General features: G+C 36.3%; 1 protein-coding gene across 6 annotated transcripts in view; it reads left to right on the forward strand.

Moving 5' to 3' along the window:
* The first annotated feature begins 452 nt into the window (after positions 1-452).
* mbc (myoblast city) overlaps positions 453-26494 on the forward strand; it is a 131221-nt gene continuing 105179 nt past the window's right edge. For all 6 annotated transcript variants that reach the window (XM_069839028.1, XM_069839029.1, XM_069839030.1 and 3 more), the window contains exons 1-13: positions 453-582; positions 7396-7576; positions 9140-9236; positions 9893-10038; positions 11207-11330; positions 11492-11719; positions 13932-14167; positions 14386-14515; positions 17744-17950; positions 20013-20288; positions 22031-22199; positions 24259-24446; positions 26394-26494. In XM_069839028.1, the coding sequence (XP_069695129.1) occupies positions 537-582; positions 7396-7576; positions 9140-9236; positions 9893-10038; positions 11207-11330; positions 11492-11719; positions 13932-14167; positions 14386-14515; positions 17744-17950; positions 20013-20288; positions 22031-22199; positions 24259-24446; positions 26394-26494 (2129 nt within the window). In that variant the 5' untranslated portion in view covers positions 453-536. The remainder of the gene's footprint in view (positions 583-7395; positions 7577-9139; positions 9237-9892; positions 10039-11206; positions 11331-11491; positions 11720-13931; positions 14168-14385; positions 14516-17743; positions 17951-20012; positions 20289-22030; positions 22200-24258; positions 24447-26393) is intronic.

Below are 26494 nucleotides of genomic sequence, written 5' to 3' on the forward strand. Positions count from 1 at the left end.
CTAATTCTAGTGCTAGGTCACGGAAAGCATGGGGTTCTACCTCCATGCCCCCCAAATGCCTTCATGACATGTGAAGAAGCTACTTATACCTTTACATATATACATGCTAAAATTATTATTCTCGGTAGGATAGTGGTTATTGCATGTCTTGGATTCAAAATTTAAAACTCGATCGATGGCCATAATATCCTTAGTATGGAAGGTAAGTAAAGTTTGAGGTTCAATGTCGTAAGGTGAAAGAATACCGGTACTTAAGTTGTCATATGCATTATTATATGTAAAAGACGTAGCAATTTAATAAAACTCTGCGCGGTCTAATATAATATTTCGAAACTGTGCATTGAAAAAAGTGGCATCTAGGTGGCAAATGCATAACCTATTTGCGTCGCATATCGATACGATCTATACATAGTCTTCAGTCAATGCTATAAAGGCAGTGAATTAGTGAAAGCGGAAACAAAATGGCAGATATGAATTGGTCTGTATGAAGTTCTGTGTTGAAAAGTTTTCTATTATGAATTAATTGAAAAGGCAACATGAATCAATGGAAGCCAGTAAAAGAAAAGGATCGATATGGGATTGGTATGTCACAATTTATTTAGTAATTGTGTGAACTTTTTTTTAAAAACTAACTTTGTTGTCAGTGGCCTAGCCCACTTTTCAGTAAACACATTCCGTCAGTCATTGACTCGTGTAATGGAATCGTTGATAATTACATTCGATGTTACCGGTCGACGATTCTATATTTTAAATACGCTTCCTTATTTTCCTACTCATATATAATTTCATTGTTTTTAATTCTCAATGACCAAACTTGAAAATTTATTTGTCTGCGATCTTTTTCATAATTAATTTTGTACCTATATTAAATAAATTAATTTACTACGTTTTGTGACTGTTAACAGGTGTCAATATTTTATTCTGATTTACAGTCATAAAATGTGATCATTCCATTGAATTTTCATGTGTTCGCCGCGAAATCGATTGACAACTGAAATATGCTCTGAAGTCAATATGACATTTCGTTTGTTCATTATTTGTACATAATCTAATTATGAAGAATTACCCATTCGGTAGAAAATGTTGGTCGATGTGGCAGACATCATCGAGGATCAGTGACAGGTTAGGTTATGCTTGGTTTGTTTAGGTTTTTGGTATGCCTACCGAAAACCTCAACAAAGCAAACCTAACCTGTTATACTGACCCTCGTCCGTCATATTGACCAACTTTTTCTACCGAAAACCAAAATATGCTGCACTGTGTGCATTTTATAAAATCAAACCCTAATACTTCGATATTTATTAACGGCTAAACTAGCGAATAGTTAGGTCCCTTAGTGCTCAAGTTATACATCTTCAACTGTTTTACAGCTCTTTCCTTAATCATGGTACACATAATTTAGGTGGCATTACGAAAGTTTCATGTTAGTGTAGGCTACACTCTAATTTTATATATTATGTGTTAATATCACGATACGCGTCTTCCGTATGCATTGCATATACGAATCTCTGACAGGTTAGGTTAAGCTAGGCTAGGCTTTTGGGTGTTATGTCTGCATATACGAATCTGTGACAGATTAGTTTAGGCTTTTGGTAGGGCTATGCCGTGCAGATACTCAAAATTGTCTAACAGTGTGCCCTTTTTGCTGTCCACCTTCCTTTGGTAACACTATTGTAAAGATTATAAAAAATGTCTATAGATTATATGATCAAAATCTTCAAAGTAAGACTATCATTGTTATTTAAGTTAGCTCAGTTTAGTAGACGTCAAGGCCCTCTATCTCGGCTGTCTACGTGAAAAGATTTTCCCCGTGAATATATTTAAATTTTGGAAAATCGTCATTGCTATAGCTTTCTTTTGTATAGCAAAAATATGTTTAGCTTCAGAAGAGTTACCTCGTAATATTAATCCATATTTAATTATAGATAGAATGAAAGTATGCAAATTATGTCATATTAAGGATATTTATATCACCTTCATAAGGCAACGAATGGTAACTAGTAGAGCTCAATTTAGGAGTAGGCCCTAATATGTCCTAGGCCTATGTGTGTGTTCCAGTACAAGTGATTATTCAGTACCAAACAAAAAATTTATGCTTATAGTTTCGGTAATCAATTCCACTTAATCTAATATTGTAGAAAAACCTATCACTATTATGTGTACTGAATTTGGTTGCATTGGTTTTATCAACATTAAGTGCTAGTGTATTTGCTGAAAATCGTTAGATTTAACGCTGTATTAGGAATGTTTATATGGTGATCCTATTGTTTACTTGAGGTAATCACACTTGTATCATCTGCAAATAGATTACCTGGAATAACAGTTCAGACAAAATCATTAATAGGTATAAACTACAAACAAAAATGGACCTAAAATTGACCTCTGGGGAACTCCATAAGTATTATTTAAATACATTCTGAGGGAATGACTTTGTGACTATTTGGTAAATTTATTTTCATTTTGTTTTCTGTTTGGTAGGTAGATAATATCTGCAGTGCTCGGAAAAAGTGACATAAGTCAGTTTCCACAAATCTTTTTTGATAATTATAATTTATTGACAACTTACGGAACATCTGCTCGCTTGGAAGAAAATACATAAGTATTTCTCCCATTACAATAATTCATACAGAAAAAAATCATATCGATATAAACCAGTGTAAGTTGTCAATAAATTATCAAAAAAGGTTTGTGGAAACTGACTTGCGTCAGTTATACGTATAAACCAACCTAAGATCTCATCATGAATATTACAAAACTTTAATTTGTTTACCAATATATTGTGATCTACATAGTCTGCTTTAGCTAAATCAGAAAATATCCTCCCATTGTCATTATGCTGGATTCATGAACTTGCGAGGTGAGGTACAGGGGGTAGGACAAGAAAGAAACGTGATGACTAAGATAAACATTGTTGTAGCTCAGTTGTAACTATCATAAAAACATCTCCCCATTTCATCACGTCACTTGTACATATACATTCATTCATAGGAAGTCCAGATAATAATAATAATAATAATAATAATAATAATAATAATAATAATAATAATATGTGGCGTGACAGCCCATGAAGGCCCAAGTCTGACTACCAACTGTTAGCCTCACGTTCACATACCTCAGTAGAGGTGAACAATCACCCAACTAGTATGGGAGTATCATGTGGTTAGCATGATATCCCCCCCAGCCTTTGTAGCTGGTTTTTGTAACCGGATTTCACTACATACTTTTTTTTTTTTTTTATTGGGTTATTTTACGACGCTGTATCAACATCTAAATTATTTAGCGTCTGAATGATATGAAGGTGATAATGCCGGTGAAATGAGTCCGGGGTCCAGCACCGAAAGTTACCCAGCATTTGCTCGTATTGGGTTGAGGGAAAACCCCGGAAAAAACCTCAACCAGGTAACTTGCCCCGACCGGGATTCGAACCCGGGCCACCTGGTTTCGCAGTCAGACGCACTGACCGTTACTCCACAGGTGTGGACCACTACATACTGTAGCTTTCCAAATTCTTCAGAATGATGGACACTGGTCCTATACCCTGGCCGAAATTTCATGAGAAACATTCTTCCCCATGACAACTCGAACCAGCACTCATTCTGTAACGTGAGTTCTTTCTCTCCTCCCTCTTCCTCCCCTTTTCCACTTTCTCTCTTCCCCTCTCCCATTCTCTCTCCCTCCCTCCCTCCCTCTTTCTTTCTCCATAGGTTGATTCTGTTGTTCTGGCTACATATTGAGAATTTCAGCCATTGGAAAAACGGCTTTTCCTTGAAATTTGAGTGTAGGCCTACCTTCCTCCTGTTGTACATTTCATCCAATAGAAAAATTTTTATTTCTTAAACTTTTATCTTTGAAGATAGTAGGCCTACTGGATGTCTTTTGATGATGTCACATACACTGGCCAGTTTGCCGCCATTGTTGTATATTACAACTTACTTACTTACAAATGGCTTTTAAGGAACCCGCAGGTTCATTGCCGCCCTCACATAAGCCCGCCATCGGCCCCTATCCTGTGCAAGATTAATCCAATCTGAGGCTTATTGTAAGGTTTCGTAACAAGCTGTTTCTTACGGTGATGGGTTGTTAGCCCTTTGCCCAACCCCCAAGCTGGAGGACCACCCCTTATCAGCTGTCCACGACTGCTTATTCAATCTATTCGCAGCTACCCTCCATATCTGGAGGCTGTCTCCTCTATCCGCAATCTGAGGATGCACCATGCCATGGTGATAGAATTGTTGTAGGCCTATATTATATTATTATTATTATTATTATTATTATTATTATTATTATTATTATTATTATTATTATTATTATTATTATATTACTGTACACTTGGTATCAGTGGAAATTAAGGATATGTGAAATTAATTTTGAATGTTCTTGGTGACTCGTTTCCTTTCTTGTGTTTTTATTATTTTTATCAACTTTTGTGTGTTGTTATTACTATTATGGTAAGCTCCATGTTGGTGGAAATTAAGAGTATTGTGAAATAAATGTTGTATGTTCAACTACAATGTTGTGATTTACTCTTGATAACTCGAAATATTTATAAAAGCGTGGAATAACCAGAGAAGAACATAGCATTTTGTTGTTTAACTGGTGGTACATGTGCATGACCAAACCGTCTGCTTTCTCACAGCAGTCCCATATAGAGCAGGTATAGGAAGAGGGTCTCCATTGCCTTGGTTAGATTATATTTTTTTTAACAATACTGGTTGCTCTTATTTGCTCATGTCGTAATTAATGCTATGCTTTCTTAATTTAATTTATGGTTTATTTAACGATGCAACTGCAGAGGTTATATCAGTGTCGCCGATGCGCTGAAATTTTGTTCCACAGGAGTTCTTTTACATGCCAGTAAATCTACTGACATGAGCCTGTCGCATTTAAACACACTTAAATGCCATTGACCTGGGCCGGGATCAAACCCGCAACCTCGAGCACAGAAGGTCAGCACTATGCTGACTACTTTACCGAGGCCGACTGCTATGCTTTCTTAGTTGAATTAGATATGTCAGAATAATAAAGTAAAAATTGCACAGCTTTACTTTACAGTCTTGAATAGTTTTTATAACAAACAAACAAAAACTGGAACAAGCACTGGAAAATAGGCACAACTTTAGTTCATGATTAAATGCACGTGTTTGAAGTTGAATCTAATTGAAGCAGAAGTTTTATGTAATATTTTCATTCACTATGTTGTTTACTGTTTTGTGTGATTAAATGTATCCCGAATTTAAAAGAAAACTTACAAATTAAACCAAACCCTTTAACTCTATTAAATATAGAATATAATCTAAATTTAACAGAAGAAATACTGAAATCAGAAGTAAACACTGAAATACTGAAACAATTGTCTTTGGAGACAATTAATATTAGGTACCCTCCACAAAACTGGCTTCATTTATACACCAACGGATCCTTGATCTCCAGAGAACAAGGTGCTGGTGCAGGTGTTACGTGCTGTCTCTTCTCACTTTATAGATCTCTTGGATATGGAACAACAAGTTTTGATGGAGAAATCATTGCAATAAGGGAAAGTCTCAGGAATCTTCTATGCCACATCAATAAATTTAGGAATGCAGTTATATTGTCAGACTCCAAAGCAGCTATTCTATCAATAGTCTCTAAACACACACCTTCATCTCAAACAGCAGAAATAACTAAAATGCTCTCTCAATTAGTATCACTCAATAAAAGAATTGTATTCCAATGGATACCATCCCATTGTGGAATCCTGGGAAACGAGAATGCGGATGCTTTAGCAAAGAAGGGCAGCACTGCTACTTACAGACCTGTTACTAAATCTACGTATTACTCTGTGAAAAGATTTATTAAATCTACATACTTAGACTTCAACAAACAAAATTTGATAACACAATCCCAAGGGGAAAAAATGGAACCCTCTGCATCAAAATCCACAGTTAATTCCCGATTTACCACGCAAATCGTCTGTAGCTGCATTTAGATTGGCAACAGGCCATGATTGTTTGGCCAGGCATCTGCATAGAATTGGAATATATCAGTCCCCTAACTGCCCATTGTGCAACTCAAACCAAGAAATGGATTCGGAACACCTCAAAATCTGTGCTTCAGTGGCTGGCCATGATAATATCTTTGAAAAATATTGGAGTGCAAGAGGTCAAATGACTTTGTCAAACGCCTGGCATTAGAAAACAACAACATTTATTTAATATTAAAACATTTTATATATATATATATATATATATATATATATATATATATATATATATATATAGAGTCCACACCTGTGGAGTAACGGTTAGTGCTTCTGGCCGCGAAACCAGGTGGTCCGGGTTCGATTCCCAGTCAGGGCAAGTTGCCTGGTTGAGGTTTTTTCTGGAGTTTTCCCTCAACCCAATATGAGCAAATGCTGGGTAACTTTCGGTGCTGGATCCCAGACTCATTTCACCGGCATTATCACCTTCATCTCATTCAGATGCTAAATAACCTAAGATGTTGATAAAGCATCGTAAAACAACCTACTAAATATATATATATATATATATATATATATATATATATATATATATATATCTTGTATCGTTTGTGCTATTCCTTGAATTGAATTCGTTTTCATTCAGTTATATTCCATATATTGCATTCTTGAATGATAAATGTGCAACAGAAAGAGTGAGTGAGTGATATTTCTCCCCTCCCTACCCCCCTACTTCTCTGTTAGGTGACCTATAATGAGGATGTCCTGATACAAACATTGCAATCTGGGGCAGGGAATCTGTTGAGCTGCAACGATCTATAATAAAGGTGTGGATGCCGCGTTCAAATGGACATTAATTCATTATGATATCTTTCATTTGTTACTGATTAAAAAAAACATTGATGAAAAGGACATTATACAGGGTGTCCCATTTATCTTGTGCATCTATTATAACTTTTTTGTTTAGATAGGTATTGGAATTTTTGTTTTTGAGGATTATGTTAGAATGAGGGGCTAACACGAGTGTGGAGATTTGGTGCATGTAACTACATTATGGTAGAGATACACGTGACGTCATCAATTTTTCAAATAGCACTACATACTTTAATCATCTATTACCAATCTCATCGACACTAAATAACCTACTAGTTGATACAGGTCGTTAATTAACCAATTAAAAAAATTAACTCTCTTACTGAATTTGTTTTTTTTTTTTTTCAATGCATAAGTTAAGAATTTTATATACTTTTACCAGAAACTAATTATATTTAGCCATTGCAATAAATGAAAGGCTAATATAGCGAATTACAAGTTTAAATTAATTTTTTGTCACAGTTATCATCATAGTATATGTCACATACACCGTTATACTTTCTGCCTGTTATAGCATTTTTGTGTCAGTTGATTGAGGATGAGGAATAGTGATAATTATGTTGCAGCCATCCACAACTTCCATCAGGATGCTCCATACAGAATCAAATTATTGGTGGGAGAAGCTGTTCATGTGTTCGAGGAAAATGGAGATTGGTTCTTTGGGTATTCCACCAAGAACCGAGCAGTTCGAGGCATTTTCCCCAAGTCCTACATCCACGTCAAAGAATGCATTGTTGACAAAACGGGGTAAGTGCCCACATCATTATTATGATATTTATCAAAAATGTAATAAATAACCAGAAGCCGAATAGACCAACTAATTGCTTAACAAGACTAAATTTAACATACATTGATAGTCTCACTAGCTCCTGAGATGGATTTCTTGGTTCAAGGAAAGTGAGGCCTACGCTAAGAGGTCTAGAATTTCAGAAATGGAGCGCGTTTTCTTGAAATAGAGAAAGGAGCTTTAGTGTTAAGTTAAACATTACATACACTGAACAATAAATTTTAACTTTTTGTTTCACCCAGAAATATTCTTATTAATTCATCTGCCCTCAATTCCAATTTGAATCAGACTCTTTCACATACTATTTTCCATTCAAATCATATTGCATTTTTTTTATTTATTTTTAGTGATTTATTGTTTTTATATTTTCACTTTTTTAAGTAAAATGACTCCACACCAAGCATTCTCATCTGCTTTAATTTGAAAGAATGTGCAGATCACTTATATTACAGCACGTTTCTCAAACTTTTTTTGAAGTGGGGACCACTTTTTTAAGTCAGAACAGTTCCGTGGACCACCTTACTCTTGTTCCCTTCGAAAGCCAATTTATCATTTATGTAGCATATTTTAACACTAGTATAGGCCTGCTTATATTTTAATGTAGAAATAATTAAAATTAATTTAGCCTAATTCAATTAATTTTATATTAATATCAACTAATTAAGTTATGTTAATAAAAGAAAATTTCTTGTATCGTCATCTGGAAAAACAGAAATAAAAAAATTAATGCAGAAACATGTCCGATTTTCAACAAGTAAAGATGCAATTTTGCATGTTCTATTGTTGGTGTACGACGTACAGTACGTGACCATTTCAATGTGCAGACTGGGTGTCGGCAAAACTATTAAGAAAGTCATAAATACATGAAAAGGTTCGGTACTTTGATCCTGTTATGAATTCGGATGGTCCCTAGCTGGGTTACATGCACGGCACCAGATGTGCAGGGAAAATTTGGCGAGAAACACCACGTTCATAGTGCTTTAAATCCCTCTTTTGTTACTGAGAGTAGAGTAGGAAGTTGATAGACTGGTAGGGTAAATAAATTTCATAAAATGTCAGTACTGGGAGAAAAAGTGAAAGGCGATTGCCATGTGTTATTTACAAACTCTGAAATTTTCGGCTATAGTGTGATATGTAATTCGTTTGAATTTTATTTTTTCTTCTGTCTTTTTTGAAGGACCACAAGGGCAGACCTCGAGGACCACAGGTGGTCCGCAGACCATAGTTTGAGAAACGATGTGTTACAGAATTTAAGTCACTTAAACTAATTGCTGTTGTTTGCATTTAATTACAAAGAGTTTATAATTCTGTTTCCATGACCCTATATCTACATGTTAATTGGCTATAATTATAAATCAAACCTTAATTTGCCTTATAATTTTGTCTTGTTTCACTCAATTACATCATTTTAATGTCATATTGTTATATCATACTGATATTAGAGATTTCAATAGTAGATTGACATGGGAGAATTGATTATGTGTACAGTTATCAACCTAATTATGTTATTACTTTGCTTGCAGACCAATGGAAGTGGTAATGCTGAAACAACCCCATGTTGTTCAAGAACTGACGTCGGTCTTGAGAGAATGGGGTCATATATGGAAACATTTGTATATAGTAAGTATAATACCATCATGCGTATTCGTGCTCATAAAGTTAATGATATTTTATTAACTCTTGTCGTCCACACCTATAGAGTAACGGTCAGCGCGTCTGGCTGCAAAACCAGGTGGCCCAGGTTCGAATCCTGGTCAGGGCAAGTTACCTGGTTGAGGTTTTTTCCGGGGTTTTCTCTCAACCCAATACAAGCAAATGTTGGGTAACTTTCGGTGCTGGACCCCGGACTCATTTTACCGGCATTATCACCTTCATATCATTCAGACGCTAAATAACCTAGATGTTGATACAGCGTCATAAAATAACCCAATAAAATAAATTAACTGTTGTCTACTGGAGATCCAGATTGAAGTTCTGGAGCTATTTTGTGGAATAATTGTTAAAAAAAAAAAGAGAGAATTGAGGAAGGTTTTTTCAGAGCATTTCTGCTTCCTCTGTTATTACTGCATTGCTTGCCAATTGTTCAGCATCATTGAGCTGGTGCTGTGATATTCCTGTCAATTTGACAACAGAACAGAAAAATTTTGGATGGTTATACTGTACATTTTGTTAGCGTTTTTACAATTGTATTGAAAACTTGTATGGGTGCTATGTTCCAATCAGTGAAAACTGTGAACCTGCTGGCTTATGTAATTTTTTTCCTCTTGTCTTTTCAGATTCATAGTGAACATTTTGAATCCATAGAACATCGAATTTATGAGTTAATTAGGTATCGAAGTAAAATCTTGTCTGGAACATTACCTGTCGATGAACTTAAGGAAATCAAACAACTAGTCACTTCGAAGATAGATATGGGTAACAAGTAAGTGTTGTTATATGAATTAGTGTATTTCATTTTTACTTACTTCACAATTAGCTTAGTGAGAGAATGAGCTATGTCACACCTGAAATAAGAAATTTAGACTTGTCAGAATGCTTGTGATTATTATTATTATTATTATTATTATTATTATTATTATTATTATTAATACTTTTTTTTGTTATTACTGTTATTATTTCAAACCTTTGTTCGTTTACACATTGTATTGTATGTTTTAAGAGAATGGCCATTGGTCAAGTTCTAAACTGCATTAGATGTAAAATTATTATTATTATTATTATTATTATTATTATTATTATTATTATATTTGAGGCTAAGAGGGATGAAGTTACAAGAGAATGGAGAAAGTTACACAGCGCAGAACTGCATGCATTGTATTCTTCACATAACATAACTAGGAACATTAAATCCAGACGTTTGAGATGGGCAGGGCATGTAGCACATTAGGCAAATCCAGAAATATATTATGTTAGTTGGGATGCCTGAGAGAAAAAAAACTTTTGGGGGATCGAGACGTAGATGGGAGGATAATATTAAAATGGCTGTGAGGGAGGTAGAATATGATAGTAGGGACTGGATTAATCTTGCTCAGGATAGGGACCGATGACAGGATTATGTGAGGGCAGCAATAAACTTCCGGGTTCCTTACAAGTCATTTGTAAGTAAGTATTATTATTATTATTATTATTATTATTATTATTATTATTATTATTATTATTATAATGGTATGGAGGTGTTTATTTCATTTTAGAAGATTTATGAGGTTACTGATTAGTCCTTTTCAGTGTAGATGGCTTGGTAAACAGTTATGGCCTGTTGCCAATCTAAACGAAGTGACAGCAGATTTTCGTTGTGCTTGTTGAGTTTCTTCAGAATTTCTTAGTATTAGAGCACTGAGATTTGTAATTCCTGAGCTTAAAACCACTCCACTTTCATTGGATTCTATATTCTCGCCATCACCACCACCATTCTTAATCACTGTTATAACAATTCTCTGACAAGCAGCAAGTTGCAAACTTCAGGATTGGTCTTTGATCAAAAGTATGAAGTGAAAGAAAAAGGCAGAAATATGATGTTAGCTTGTCAAGTGAGTTTATATATAGTTACTTTATTTTTAGTGGCAGTATTTTATTTGAGTGTTTATCCACAGATTGCTAGATCTTGATATGGTAGTTAGAGATGAGCAAGGGAACATTTTGAATCCTGATGTTACATCCACAATTCAGCTTTACTGGCAACATGAACTGGCAACAGAAAGGATAAGAAAAGCCACAGTGAGTATTACTATATTTTGTCAGACATGTATGCCTAGTAATTTTAGATTGTTACTGTTAAAAAAATATAAGGGAATACATACAATAAGGATATGTTGTAAGTCTACATTTTACTTTCTCTGGGAGAAAAGTGGATTCTTACATTGTCGATGTTTTGGCAGTCTGGACCAATGAAGAAGGCGCAGAAGACAGTGATGCAGTATTCTCACATTTTTTTCGTATCAGTGCGTAACTTTGTATGCAAGATGAGTGAAGATGCTGAACTCCTCATGATGCTGTATGATGCCAAAGAAGGTCGAGCAGTAACAGAGAACTATGTGGTGCGGTGGAGCAAAGAGGGACTGGCACGAGACATTGACCAGCTGCACAATCTCAGGGTCTTGTTCACTGTGAGTATCAGAAACAATTGATAGAATTCAGTTATTACCTAAAACATAACACTTGACGTCAATTACCCAAAGAAAAAATGGGATACTGGAGTATTCAAAGTTCCAGATAAAAGGCGCAGCACATGATCAGAGACTCAGATTATAGACACACAAGCTAACACATAATTTATTTAAGTTCATTCTTTTAAAGTTAGTGTTGGTAGTGGTGACTGTCTTACTAAATGATTTGTGCTGGGTTCCAAGAAAGCATTTATAGGTTCGTTAAACACTATTGGTCCTATAATTGTTCATTTAGCGTTAGTAAGCGTTGCAAGAACGACCTTTAAAGCTATTGGTTCGTTAAAGCACTCTGTAAACTATAGGTCGAAAATCAGAGCTATAAACTGTTAACGAATCGTTAGCCGCCATATTGTACGTATATTTCTTGTTTTTGTATCTGACAGTATTAAATAATTTCGTGGATATGTTATCATCAGAAGTAAGTAAGTGAAATGTAATATACATATCACAGTGAACTCGAGATTCATGTGTGTGTATAGGAAATGTTTTGTGAATAAAACAATTTTATAGAATCGTTTGATGTAGAGGTTATGTTTGATATGATACAATATCTACCAAGACCAAGAATACTGAGAGATAGATCGAATCCTCTAGAAGAATACGATAATATTGATTTTAAGGTTAGATTTAAATTATCAAAAGACACATTCATGGCTCTCTTGCATGAAATAGGACATTATATTGGAAAACAAATCGCACGCAGTAAATTGCCTTGCGCTATTATGCAATAGGAGTGTTTCAGAATGTGATAGTGGATCGTATTCATGTTTATAAATCTACAGTTTGTAGAATAATAAGATGTGTGACTGCATTGCAAGAATGAGAGAACAATACCCAATTACTATGCCTCAAGGAAATTCTGTACAAACAGTAAAACAGGATTTCTTCTCAATTTGCAATTTTTCCAACATTATTGGTGCACAGACTGTCTTCTTCTTGTATCCTGTTGTTCTTAGGTGGACATGGGCAGCAGTAAAGTTCCTCTAGCGTACTCTGTCGCCAGCCATCCATTTCACCTCTTTCCAGTTTTTCCCACATCTCTCTACTTCCTCCTCTATTGATCGTTTCCATGTTTTTCTAGGCCGTCCTCTCTTCCTTACTCCTTCTGGAGTCCAATCAATTGCAGTCTTCTCAGTAGCTCCATCTGGCTTTCTCAGCGTGTGGCCTAGCCAATTCCATTTTCTTTGTTTTATTTGATAACATATTTGTGATTGGTTAGTTCTTCTCCACAGTTCTTCATTTGCTATTATTTCCAGCCATCTTATATTTAGAATACGTCTCCGACATCTGTTGACGAACATCTGTATCTTTTTATTTATTACATCCTTAATTTTCCATGTTTCACAACCATAGAGGAGGACTGATTTTACATTTGACTGTAAAAAATGGAACTCTCTGCATCAAAATCCACAGTTAATTCCCGATTTATCACGAAAATCGTCTGTAGCTGCATTTAGATTGGCAACAGGCCATGATTGTTTGGCTAAACACCTGCATAGAATTGGAATATATCAGTCCCCTAACTGCCCATTGTGCAACTCAAATCAAGAAGTGGATTCGGAACACCTCAAAATCTGTGCTTCATTGGCTGGTCATGATAATATCTTTGAAAAATATTGGAGTGCAAGAGGTCAAATGACTTTATTGTCAAACGCCTGGCATTAGAAAACAACAACAACATTTGACTGTAGCCATATGAAAATTCAAAGCCCCAGTAGACACTTGAATGAGATGTACCGAAACAGGAAGGATTACTTCTCTACCAATCTGTACCAAGAATCGTTGCATGTTGGCCTAGGTCAGTATTTGATGCCTGTCTTGTGCAAAGTTTGAAAATAGTGACTATCCAAAAACACAATATTACCATAGCGACATGCACATATAATAAGCGAATTATTTGCGCCGGCTATGATGGCTCTGTCGTTTTGAATCTTTTCCGTTTAAAGATGGAATAGCTAACAGATCGTTAAATATCACATTTGCAACGACCTATACTTTAAAGACTGGAATAGTTTAAAGATCCGTTACTTAACGAGAGAATAGCAATTTATGGAACAGGTTTCTTGTAACCCAGCACTGATTTTGTAAAGCAGCAGTCTTAATCACTTTGGATGAAATTCTGTGAGTTAAAGTCGGTCACTGTTGTCTCAAGGACTTGGGGAGCCGGGACCTGACTCGTGAGAAGGTGTACCTGGTGTGCTACGTAGTAAGAGTTGGTGCCATGGAGGTTCGAGATCCGGACCACAGACGTAGTTCTCACGTACCAAAGAAGGTGCATGCGGATGGCATGAGACGTCCATTTGGTGTGGCAGCAATGGATGTGACACTGTACATCAATGGCAAAATTGAAGGCAATGAAGAGGAGCACCACTTCATCCCTTTCCTTCAGTATGCCCTTGCATTACTTACTTTGTGTTTGTATATCATCTATCTCTCCTGTTAAGATTGTCTGTCTTTTTGGTTGTTATACTTAATATTACTATAATAGAAGTACAACAGTTTAGTTTCATAAACTTTTTACACAAAGCACTCTTTTGGTAACATTGTAAGTATATATTTCTTCTTTAGTAAAGAAAGCCTAAACAATGTCCCTGATGTGGTTTCAGATGCTGTGAGAGGGACAATCTGGATGGAACTCTCAGGAGGATACTCACTCTGAAGGAACTGACACATAAGGAGCACAAGGGACAGGGCTTGTGGACTAGTCTAAAGTTACTACATGGTGACTTGAAGCAGGTACCGTAATTATTTTCTCTCTCTCTCTCTCTCTCTATATATATATATATATATATATATATATATATATATATATACAGGGTGTATCATGATGTTTTCCCCCCGGTTTATGAAGGTGATTCCTAGTGTTATTTGGAACAAAAAATGTAAATACAGTAATGTGGTAACATTCATAATTAAGGAATTACAACAGATTTTCGAAACACGCGATGGTGTATGTAGCGCTAGACATGTTTGCGCTGACTAATGATGTGTGGGGGAGGACTGTAACGATAAAACAGTAAGCAGTAGATAAGCGAAGCGAGTTGTACATTCCTATAACAACAAGCACGTTGTTGATACTGCAGTCGCTGTTTGCATGTGAATTTACGAAATGCTACGCGAACTGTGCACACCCGTGCGAATCTTTGCCTTCATATGCAGGGATGAAATTTTGAACATTTGCTTAAATCCACTCTACATGCAAGAGACTGGTACAAAATGAAACACTTGTTTGTATTCTAACTATGATCTCCATTTTTGTCAGTGACATCCTCAAATAAAAGGTTTTTTTTTGCTTTTTTCAAATTGCCGTAACTCCATAATTATGAATGTCACCCCATTACTGTATTTATATTTTTTGTTCCAAATAACACCAGGAATCACCTCAAACTGGGGGAAAACCTCATGATACACCCTGTATATAAAGACACACACACACACACACACACACAAAAGGTGGGTCAAAAGTCACTTTCCCCAGTATTCGTTCTTAGGGTTCATACTTGTACACATATACAGATGTCATCATCATCATATCCCTCACGTATTAGACCCTACAGGATCTGTTACGGTCTCATGCCAGCGCTTTTGTGGTCTTCCCAATGTCATAACTTGAATAAACGAAAAGCGAATAGCTGGTGTAATAAGTGGTGGGTTGGCAACCATGTTCGTGCTTCAACTGTTTTTTCATTGTCATGCCTTGAAAACAGCCCTCGTTTTGCCGATATGCAGTTCATATGGCAACAGGCTGGAGCACCACCTCATTTTGGTGTAGGAGTGAGGGACTTCTTGAACCAGTAATTTCATGAATGGATTGGCCATCGTGACACAACAGAATGGCCACCCAAATCATGCGGTCTAACAAAATGTAATTTTTCGCTGAGGGGTATCCTGAAAAATGATGATTTTCCTCTGAAACTGCAGGATCTGCATCAGTAGATGATCGATCAGTCATTCGTGAAAATCGATGAAAATCATGAGTTATGTTCTGCCATCTATAAATCAGTGTCTAAACGTTGTGAATTGTGTATCTAGAAACAGGGCCTCCATTTTGAACTAAATCTGTAAAGGAATGTATAGTCGAATGTAAATTAAATGTATAATTAAATGTAAGCAAATGTTCGGGGAAAGAGACTTTTAACCCACCCTGTATATATAGTATGGAAATTTTAATTACTTCACCTTTCATAAACGACATAGAATATATTCAAAACCAAGCTCTCAGACTCATTACTGGTGGAATCAAAACAACTCCAGTAGATTCTATGAGATTCCTCACTAATATTAACAGCATCAAAATGACAATAGAAGAAAAAGCACTGATTCAATATGAAAAATCTATCAGATTACCAGGAAACAATTGGCATTCATACAGTCCTCTCTGTAGATTGAAAACTCAAAAAAGTTTCATATCCATTGTTCAAGAATTAAAACAGAAAATCAATATCCCGAATTTAAAAGAAAACTTACAAATTAAACCAAACCCTTTAACTCTATTAAATATAGAATATAATCTAAATTTAACAGAAGAAATACTGAAATCAAAAGTAAACACTGAAATACTGAAACAATTGTCTTTAGAGACAATTAATATTAGGTACCCTCCACAAAACTGGCTTCATTTATACACCGATGGATCCTTGATCTCCATAGAACAAGGTGCCGGTGCAGGTGTTACATGCTGTCTCTTCTCACTTTATAGATCTCTTGGGTATGGAACAACAAGTTTTGATGGTGAAATCATTGCAATAAGTGAAAGTCTCAGGAATCTTCTCTGCCACATCAGTAAATTTAAAAATGCAGTTATATTGTCAGACTCCAAAGCAGCTATTCTATCAATAGTCTCTAAACACACACCTTCATCTCAAACAGCAGAAATAACTAAAATGCTCTCTCAATTAATATCACTCAATAAAAGAATTGTATTCCAATGGATACCATCCCATTGTGGAATCCTGGGAAACCTTGGAATCCTGTTACTAAATCTGCGTATTACTCTGTGAAAAGATTTATTAAATCTACATACTTAGACTTCAACAAACAAAATTTGATAACACAATCCCAAGGGAAAAAATGGAACTCTCTGCATCATAATCCACAGTTAATTCCTGATTTACCACGAAAATCGTCTGTAGCTGCATTTAGATTGGCAACAGGCCATGATTGTTTGGCCAAAGACCTGCATAGAATTGGAATATATCAGTCCCCTAACTACCCATTGTGCAATTCAAACCAAGAAATGAATTCGGAACACCTCAAAATCTGTGCTTCAGTGGCTGGCCATGATAATATCTTTGAAAAATATTGGAGTGCAAGAGGTCAAATTACTTTATTGTCAAACGCCTGGCATTAGAAAACAACAACAACATATATAGTATAGAAGCGATATAACTGTGTAGGTTGAAAAGGGCAGTAAAATTAAAATAAATAAAAAGACCTATTATGCATTTTGTAATTAATTGTATGGTTAATTAGAAAATTAGTCTGAAACTCTGCATAATTTGGCAACAGTGCATTCCTGACTTATGTATGAATAGACACATGCACCTTGTCTAAATAGCAGCATTCTGTCTCTTAGTCACTACAGTAGGGCTGCCAGGCTTCCTAATATCAGGAAATAACTATATGTGTTAATATTTTTATTTAATTTGCAAGAAAACTGTCCATCATATTTAAAAACTTCAAGGGGATAAATTTGCCCTTTGCATCTCATCCCATAAGCACTGCAATTTGTCAAGACCTTGGAAATTCAAAGTCGTTGAACAAAAAAAATCAATTAAGTTGTTGTATTGTTTAAATTTCAAAATTTCTCTCCCATGATACAACATACATGAAATGGTTGTTACGAGAAATAGCTGGTAAATTGTTTCTGGACACTTTGTGTGGTGTTACAGCATCATTAAATATCTTAATGTTAATTAACACAGTAGAATACATAGTAACATGTAGTGTTGTAATTTGTTTTAGGTTCGTGAAGAGAACCCTCATTTAGTATTGGGTAATGTGACAATAGCCCGTAAGATGGGTTTCCCAGAAGTGATATTGCCAGGAGATGTACGCAATGATCTGTATCTGACTCTCGTGAATGGGGAATTCTCCAAAGGGAGCAAGTCAACAGATAAGAATGTTGAAGTTACTGTTAGAGTATGTAATGAAAAAGGACAAAGTATTCCAGTAAGTATAATGATCAGCTAATGTCTTTGCCTCTTATGGTCGTTTTATGCTTCTGTGTAATTTTTCATGTATGTCTGTGTTCGTGTCAGTGAGTTACATTTATTGAAATTCATGTAAGCTGATATTAATTAAATGCCATTGTCTTGTACTAGTATGTTGAATAGTTTCATTAAGATGTATTTAAGCATAAGTTAGTATCTATCAGTCTTGGAAAATAACTTTTTTCTTTAGATTTAAGTATAAAAAAATATAGAGAGCTCATGACATCACTTTTTAAGATGCTTCATTCTACTGTATTTTGTTACAAATAACAAATTGCTTTATTTCATCATTCTATCATTCATCAGTCCATGCTACATCTGGGATGAGATGAGATGATTATGGAGATTTGTTGGGATGCCATAGGCAAACCGGAGTTACTGGAGAAAACCCCTGTGTTACCTGGAGCACGGGCTTGCCCAATACAAGTTATAAATCGAGAGTGCACCAGGGATTGAACCCGAGTTCCACAGAATTATAAGTCCAGCTCTGTAGTCACTAGACCACTGTGATAGCTTATAAAATAAATATTGTTTCATTCATTCACACACCACCTGCTCTCTCTCCTTCCCCTCTCTCCCCCACTTCCTCTCCCCTTCCTCTCTCCCCCTTCTTCTCTCCCTTCCCTCTTCCTCCCCTCTCTCCCTTCTCTGTATCATTCACCTCTCTCCCTATCTCCCCCACTCTCTACCTCTCCCCTTTCTCTATTCTTCCCTCACCCTGTCTCTCGTCTTCTATCTCTCTCCCCTCTCCCTCCCTGTCTACTCCTCCTCTTCCTTCCTATCCCTCTCCCCCATCTCTTTAACCCCCGCTCTCCCCATCCCTCTCTCTTCCCCATCTCCCCCCTTTCTCCCTCTATCTGCCAGCCTCTCACCCCTCCTTCTCTCATATTCCTCGTCCCCTCTCTCTCCCCTCTTCTCACTCCCCTCTCTTTTCTCCATCCCCTCTCTCGCTCCCTTTTCCCCTCCCTCTCCCCTAACCCCTCAATCTCTTCTCCCTCCGCCCTTTCTATCCCCTCTCCCTCTCTTTCCCTCTCCCTGCCTCCCTCTTTCTCTCCCATCCCTATCGTCCCCTCTCTCCGCCCTTCCTCTATCTCTCACCTTTCTCCCCCTCTCTTTGCCCTTCCTCTATCTCCCATCTTTCTCCCCATCTGTCCCCTCTCTCCTCTCTCCACCTGTCTCTCCCCCTCTATCTCCCCACTCTCCCCTCTCTTTATCCTTCTCTCTTTCCCCTTCCCTCTCTTCCTCCCTCTCCCCATACCTCTCTCCCTCCCCCTCTCTCTCACCTCTCTCCCCTCTCCCATTCATATCTCCCCCTCCCTTTCCCGTCTCTCACATCTCCCCCTTCCCCTCTCCCCTTTCTCCCTCTCTCCCCATCCCTCTGTCTCCCTCGTTCTCTCCCCATCCCTCTCTCCCCTTCCCTGCCCCTCTCCCTCCTTCTCCCTCTCCCTCTCATATTTTCATTGAGATAGTCTGCTGTACAGTGGTTCCCTGTTTGCACTGTGCTGTTAATAAGGATGACAGTGAATTATTGAGAAACAGAATAATTTCCAGGAGAATGGGAGTACCCCATGAAAACTCGCCAACACTGTCATTGTCTGGCACAACTTCGACTAGCCTTCACAAAGACAAGCTCAGTCTTCAGTATAGAAAGCCAACCACCATAGTAGCAGAGTAATGGTGTACCATACACTATCTCATTCATTAAGTGTAGAATATATATTTTGTTTATTGCATTTTATTAGCCTGCTTTGTGTTTCTTTTGTTAAAATAATTTCTCCACAATTAGAATTCGTCTTGAAAAGTTTTAACTTCAGACTCTTTTCCATAGCAATGACTTTGTTGTACTTACTAGCATCTTATTATGTGCAGGTTATAGTGTAATTAAATTCTTAATCGTTGTTAGAGTAGGAGAAATATCATCTGCTTTTGACACACAAGTACAACAGGTTATTGCTTTTCTTTTTTTATTGGTACATGAGATGTTTGTTACACCTGTATAATTTATGTCTTATTTGTTGCAGGGTGTGATCTCATTGGGTGGAGGAGTAGAGGTGTTGAATGAATATCGGTCTGTCATTTATTATCATGAAGACAAGCCCCGGTGGTTTGAAATATTTAAGGTTGCTGTGCCTATTGAGGAATTCAAAGGAAGTCATCTGAAATTCACGTTCAAGCACAGATCATCAAATGAAACCAAAGACAAAACAGAAAAACCATTTGCCATGTCATATGTTAAACTCATGCAGGAAAATGGGACCACTCTACGAGACACGCAACATGAGCTTCTAGTATACAAGGTATGCACGATTGTTGGGGACTTTGTCTTCTTCCAATAGAACTGAATTTAGTTCTGGATAGACATAGGTCTTTGGTTGTGTGTTCCTTTCAACATTCTGAGTGTGATGTTTATTTGTTGATAGGGAGCATGATTTCAGGATACACTGCTTTTTCATTAATTTATTCGTCACTTTTCAGAGTTCTTACATTTCATCAGTGTGTTTAATTTATTCTGGTTCTTAAGATCACATTTTTGAAATTCATTCTTTTTAGTTGCAAACATAAATAGATTATTCTTGAACACAGCTAATGTTAGTCACAAGTTAGCAAGTGTTTGATTGTAGAAATAACTTTAAAAAATACTCTTGTTCTAGATTGTTAGTGTATATGGGCTATTCCATATGAAATCGATCAGTAAAAAACCTCGTATTTTTTTAATACTCTAATTTTTTCCCTATTTATACAAGGTGCTGAGGAGAGTGCATTTGCAAAAATATACTATCGAAAGTCAAACGGTTTTCGTATTGTTGAGTGACAAATTTAGCGTATTTTATAAAAACAAGCCTCTTTCAGTGCTCAGAACTCTGGAACCATTTACTGCAGAACATTGAACAGGAGCTCATTTTCAAGCTGACATTTGGTAGGTTATGTTAAGAAGTAATCCTTATTTTTATTGTACACAGAGAGACAGATAATCTGATTTTACTTACTTTTAGGCTTTTTGCCCATTTGTAAAATTGTAAAAAAATATTGAGAAAAAACCTTGCCTTATTAAGAGGGATTCGGCATTGTTTGCTTAGTGGCTCGGCAATAAGTTTCGAGGGTATTAAATAAATTATTTTCACACGCCTAGACTTGAACGACGCAGTATCGCATGCACTGGCCGAGAGATGAAGATAAGCGAGCGTTGGGCGTCATTTTACTCCTGTGTTTATGAAAACTTGTGATAAAGCTAGCCCAGCTATGCGCTACTAGACGAAACATCACGTGTTTGTCTCCTGGCCTTGGTTGTCTCAGCTAGCTCCCACCTCACAGTCAGCTGGTTAGCTCATGCGCGTACTATTTATTTTCTTTATTTGATATTTTCAATACTTTCTTATCAACGGTGCACCAGTAAAAAATATGTGTTTATTTGTACTTTCAATGCGGAATCTAACCATATCTTTTAAAAATATTTTTTCGTGGGCAAAGGCGTCTTAATGAAGAAAAATCTAAATTTCTCCATTTCCATAAAAAGTAAGAAAAACTGTTTACATGTCAATATAAACTTTAATTTCTCAGCATCAAAATAAACCATGATTTTGATCATTGGGTGAAAGGGTTTCGTAGCCACAACAGTTTAAAGTTGATAATTTTATGAAAATACGATAAATTTAAATATTTTAAATTTAAACACTATGAAGTTCTGATGTCTCAAACTTTGCACAAAGCATTGTATTACAGTTGTGAACGGACAGAAAAAGTTTCATTGTATTTAAAAATTGCAAGGTCAATTTTCTCTATATTTCGGCCGATTTGAGATGGAATAGCCCATATCCAGTTATAATAAATTATTTCATTCTAAATTTTTTTAATCTTGTTAAAATCACTCTTTACAGAAGATATATTATAATATCTGTAATAAGAGATTAACATAGTTTATATACGATATTGATGAACAAAACAATATTAAAAACAAATGAAGAAAGCAATACAATAGATTGGTATCGTTGGCAAGTTAATTTGAGTCATTTTATTAAAAACACACTTTCCCATCTTCCAGATTGACCACAAAAAGTTTGAAGATACTGATTTGGGCTATCTAAGTCTTCCTTCAACTCGGGAAGAACTGACTGAGGGACAGAAGCCACAGCATGGAGGCATAAGCTTGAGCAGCAAAGACAGCTTTACCATTCAAACCAACGTGTGTTCAACCAAACTCACTCAGAATGGTAATCTTACGACTTTTGTTTGTGTACCAGATGCTAAGCAGTAGTGTGTCAAATGTTACATCGTTATACCGATTTTGAGGTTTTCCGAATCCATTTCTTGGTTTGAGTTGCACAATGGGCAGTTAGGGGACTGATATATTCCAATTCTATGCAGGTGTTTGGCCAAACAATCATGGCCTGTTGCCAATCTAAATGCAGCAATTGGGGGACTATTTTACCTCCGGATAATTTTACCTTAATGGTACTCATTTCATATTGGAGTGAAAATGGCAAGTTGTAGCCGATTTAAGTGAACACCATATTTTAACATTTTGGTGGCTACTTCATTCACACACAACCCCCAGAATGTCTGGAGGACCATACCGGCTGTTGGTCGACGGGTCCATTGGACCTAGCTGGGAGATCTTGTTAATCACCAGCTTTCCCTCCTTAAGTCACTGGAGGACGATTTTAGTGCCATAGCAGGTCAGCACTAGGAACAGAAAAGTAGAAAGAGGAGGAAGGAAAGGGAAATGAGCCCCTAGGCCTCGAATGCTCTAATGCCGTCAGGGTCGAAGAAAGTAAGAGTTCAGTCAGAGGACTGGATAGGAAAGGGTAAAGAGGGAATTAGGTATTGAATAGAGGAAAATTATACCAAATTCAGTCATTAACTCATCAAGCTGACCAGTGCTAATTGATGAGTAGCCCCTCCCTTTAGTTCAGCTTGTAAAATTATGCTTACTAACAGCTGCACCACGGGAAGGTAGGGATGGGACATTGGGTATTTGTCCAGGTTGGTTCCTTAAAGCCTTCAATGGGAAGGATTAATGACTCTCCCCCCTGTATCTGACAGATACCCTTTTGCAGCCAGATCTGTGCTTCAGTGGCTGACCATAATAATATCTTTGAAAAATATTGGAGTGCAAGAGGTCAAATGACTTTATTGTCAAACGCCTGGCATTAGAAAACAACAACAACAACATTGTCATACCATATATTTATTTCTTCATTTTGGGGTACAGCAGACTTATCAACTATTGTAAGAGTTTTGTTTCCCCTAGGTCAATATAAAGATAAGGCTGTATCATGAAGGTATGTAAATTTATAGCTAAGGATCTCTATGAGTGTGGTACTTATTGTATTCTAGTTGTCCTTTTTTTTTTTTCTAAAAGAAATGGACAATGATACCGTGAAACATCGTTGAATCATTTCTGTTCTTTTTTGTCTTGGAAGTAGTCCTATGCAAATAACACTGCTTTTTATCGGCTTCATTTTTTTTTCGAACTGTTGTTTTATGGCATTGGTCCTTGAGAAATCACAGTCCTGATGCAATATTTTCCTGCATGAGTATTTTTTTTTACTTTGAAAGGGTGAACTCTTTATTTTCCATTATTATTTTTGGACCACGTAAAGACTTGATAGTTGTCAAGAGTAAAACTTCACTTCTGAAGCATCAAGGGCACTAACGAACTTCTGCTGTGTGCATCACTTTTGAGTCGTACTTCATTTCAAGTGGTTGTGTTTGTTTTCATGTACTTTGTTCTTTCAGCCATTTCCATCATTTGGTATTTTTTCATATATCTCGTTTCATCTATTTTTTATCACAATAGATATTGTGAATGATCATTATCTGAAAACCTAATATGAACATAACCACAAAATACTTCGAAAAATTAACTCACATAAGCAACATGTGACCATACTTTAATTCTGTTTGTGAGGTGAGGCAGCTGTAAAATGAAATTTATTATTCTTGATGCTAGGGTTTAGACAAGGATCATGACTAGAGGTGAATTTTTATATGAGTAGAAACCTGACAGTAAATTTTGTCTGCTATTTTCTCAATCAGGAATAAGGTTTCTGCAATCTGTGATATGAGAGCATGAGTTCCACTTTCTTTCCAAAGGAAGTGATACTTAATATTTTATTATTTAAAAATCAATCCTCAGCCAACTTTGGTCTAATGGCGATTATGATTAACCATTGAAAAAGTGTTAAAACATGGTGGGAATCATAAAATGATCTTTGGATTGTGACTTGTATTTTTGTCCCCTCTATTGAGTATTGTTTATTGTTTTAGTGGACTTGCTGGGACTTCTGAATTGGGTGAGTCATCCAGAAGGTCTTAAAGATAGCCTTGCAGCCCTCATGAAAGTGGATGGGGAGGAAGTTGTCAAGTTTCTGCAGGATGTTCTGGATGCATTGTTCAACATTCTGATGCAGAACTCTGATTCAGACCTATATGACAACATGGTCTTTGAGTGCCTTGTAAGTGAATGTTTTGTTATGAACATACCTATTTAGAAGAGAAGAGTAAACACTGTCTATGTATTTACAGTATGTCATAGGTGAAACAGCATTTTGTCTTCCCAAGGTGTCACCAAATGTCTTGTTTGTATAAAATACTACTTTAAAAAAAAAAAGATAGTGAAATATTTTTAAAACATTTTAACAAGAGATACAGCATATATAGTCCCATCGCTCTAATTTCCGACAGCCCATCACGTTGCAGGTAGGCTACATTTAAACATGTGCGTCTTGTGATTCACTTATGAAGATGTTATTCATTTAAGGCTCGATAAATACTTAATATAATCGCTCGCCATTTTGGCTCTTTTGTTGGCGTTCGCAGAAAGCACACGACGTTATTTGCCGCTCAATTATTTGCTGAATTAAGGTTTATTCACACATCTCCGGGACGTGACGGTGCTTTCTGTGTCCGTATCCGTCCTTTCCGACATGATTTTTTCACGTCTGTTCTCACATTTCCATTCCGTGGAGTTGTAACTCTGTAAGATTTTTCAAAGGACCCCCAGTCGGTCTCTTTTGTTGCTAGAAGAACTACGGTCCACCCCAGTCATTAAGGGACGCATGCGGAAATTTCTAGGCGCACAGTTGTCACATTTTACATTGACTTCGCCCCACGTGGCGTGGGTATGAAACAATCGTATATTTATTTCTAAGGCCCGCTCCCATTTAGTGGAATCGAATCGAACAGAATTTCTCTTCACAATGTATTTAAATGGAAGATAGCACAAAGAGGCGAATCGATCAGAACAGAACTCACTGTTAGAATAGAATTTCTTGTTTCGGGTATGATCGTATGCTCTCGTGAAGCCTTCGTGAAAAAATAAATAAACTACATCCATTATTGGCGGCTTAATTTGTTTACTATTGAAAGTTATTGCTGAAATAGAACATATACAAAAATCACGAAGAAAAATTAATAATCTTGTGTAGAATTATTCTCTTTTGTATGACAAAACACAAAACATAAAAGTACCGTTCGGTTCGATTCCACTAGATGTGAATGGCGGCAGACTTTTCATTTCGATTCGGTTCGATTTCGCTAAGTGGGAGCGGGCCTTTATACAACAAATTGTACTTTCATTCAATCAATCACAAATTAATGAATGGTTAATTTTGAGTTACTGTGTGTATAGAGATCCGTTATAGAACCATTGTACGGTCAACTTCTTCAAACTAATATAGTTTCATACTTATAATAATAATAATAATAATAATAATAATAATAATAATAGGCCTAATAATAATAATAATAATAATAATAATAAAAAATAACACCGAAAGAATATTGTCAATTTGTGTTTCATGTCTAAATCCGCAGCGAAATCTGAAATGATATGTAATAAAATATGACATTTTGCTTCTCTTACCTCTATTCGTCGTCACTCTCTCCTAAATGAACCACAAATCTCTCTTGGTTACTGTCCCTGTCATACTTCATATAATTCTGTTCCGTTTTAATTGCATGTTGAACACAGGAGGACCAATTATGGGGACCGATTGTTGCAGCTCCATCACGCAGAAGTTAACACACTAGACTCAACTCGGAGTAATATTGTTTTTCGTAACATAAGACTTTAGTTGGTGCCAGATTATTTCCAAAGGTCGACCTGATATAACTAGGATTTCACTGCATTGTATTACTTGTAGTGGTCATTTAAATTATTGTCTGTACATAGACTGATTAATATCTGAACAACTAATGAAAAAAAAAAATGAAATAATGCTACAGATGTAGAAAGACAAAAATTTTATAAAACTTGTACCACTATGCTTGTATCTTTGGCATTACATTTATGTTCTTTGCTTTAAATACAACATGCAAAAGCCATAAAGAAAGCAGCCTGAAAAATACTTCGTGTAAAATCACTCCCTGTGTAGGTACCTCACATTTTATTTTTATTCCAGCTTTACATAATTGGATTGGTGTCAGACAGGAAGTACCAGCATTTTCAGCCAGTTTTAGATCTCTACATTCAAGAAAGTTTCAGTGCAACACTTGCATACAA

This window comes from Periplaneta americana, chromosome 11, assembly GCF_040183065.1.
Source record: "Periplaneta americana isolate PAMFEO1 chromosome 11, P.americana_PAMFEO1_priV1, whole genome shotgun sequence".
Classification (NCBI taxonomy): Eukaryota; Metazoa; Arthropoda; class Insecta; order Blattodea; family Blattidae; genus Periplaneta; species Periplaneta americana.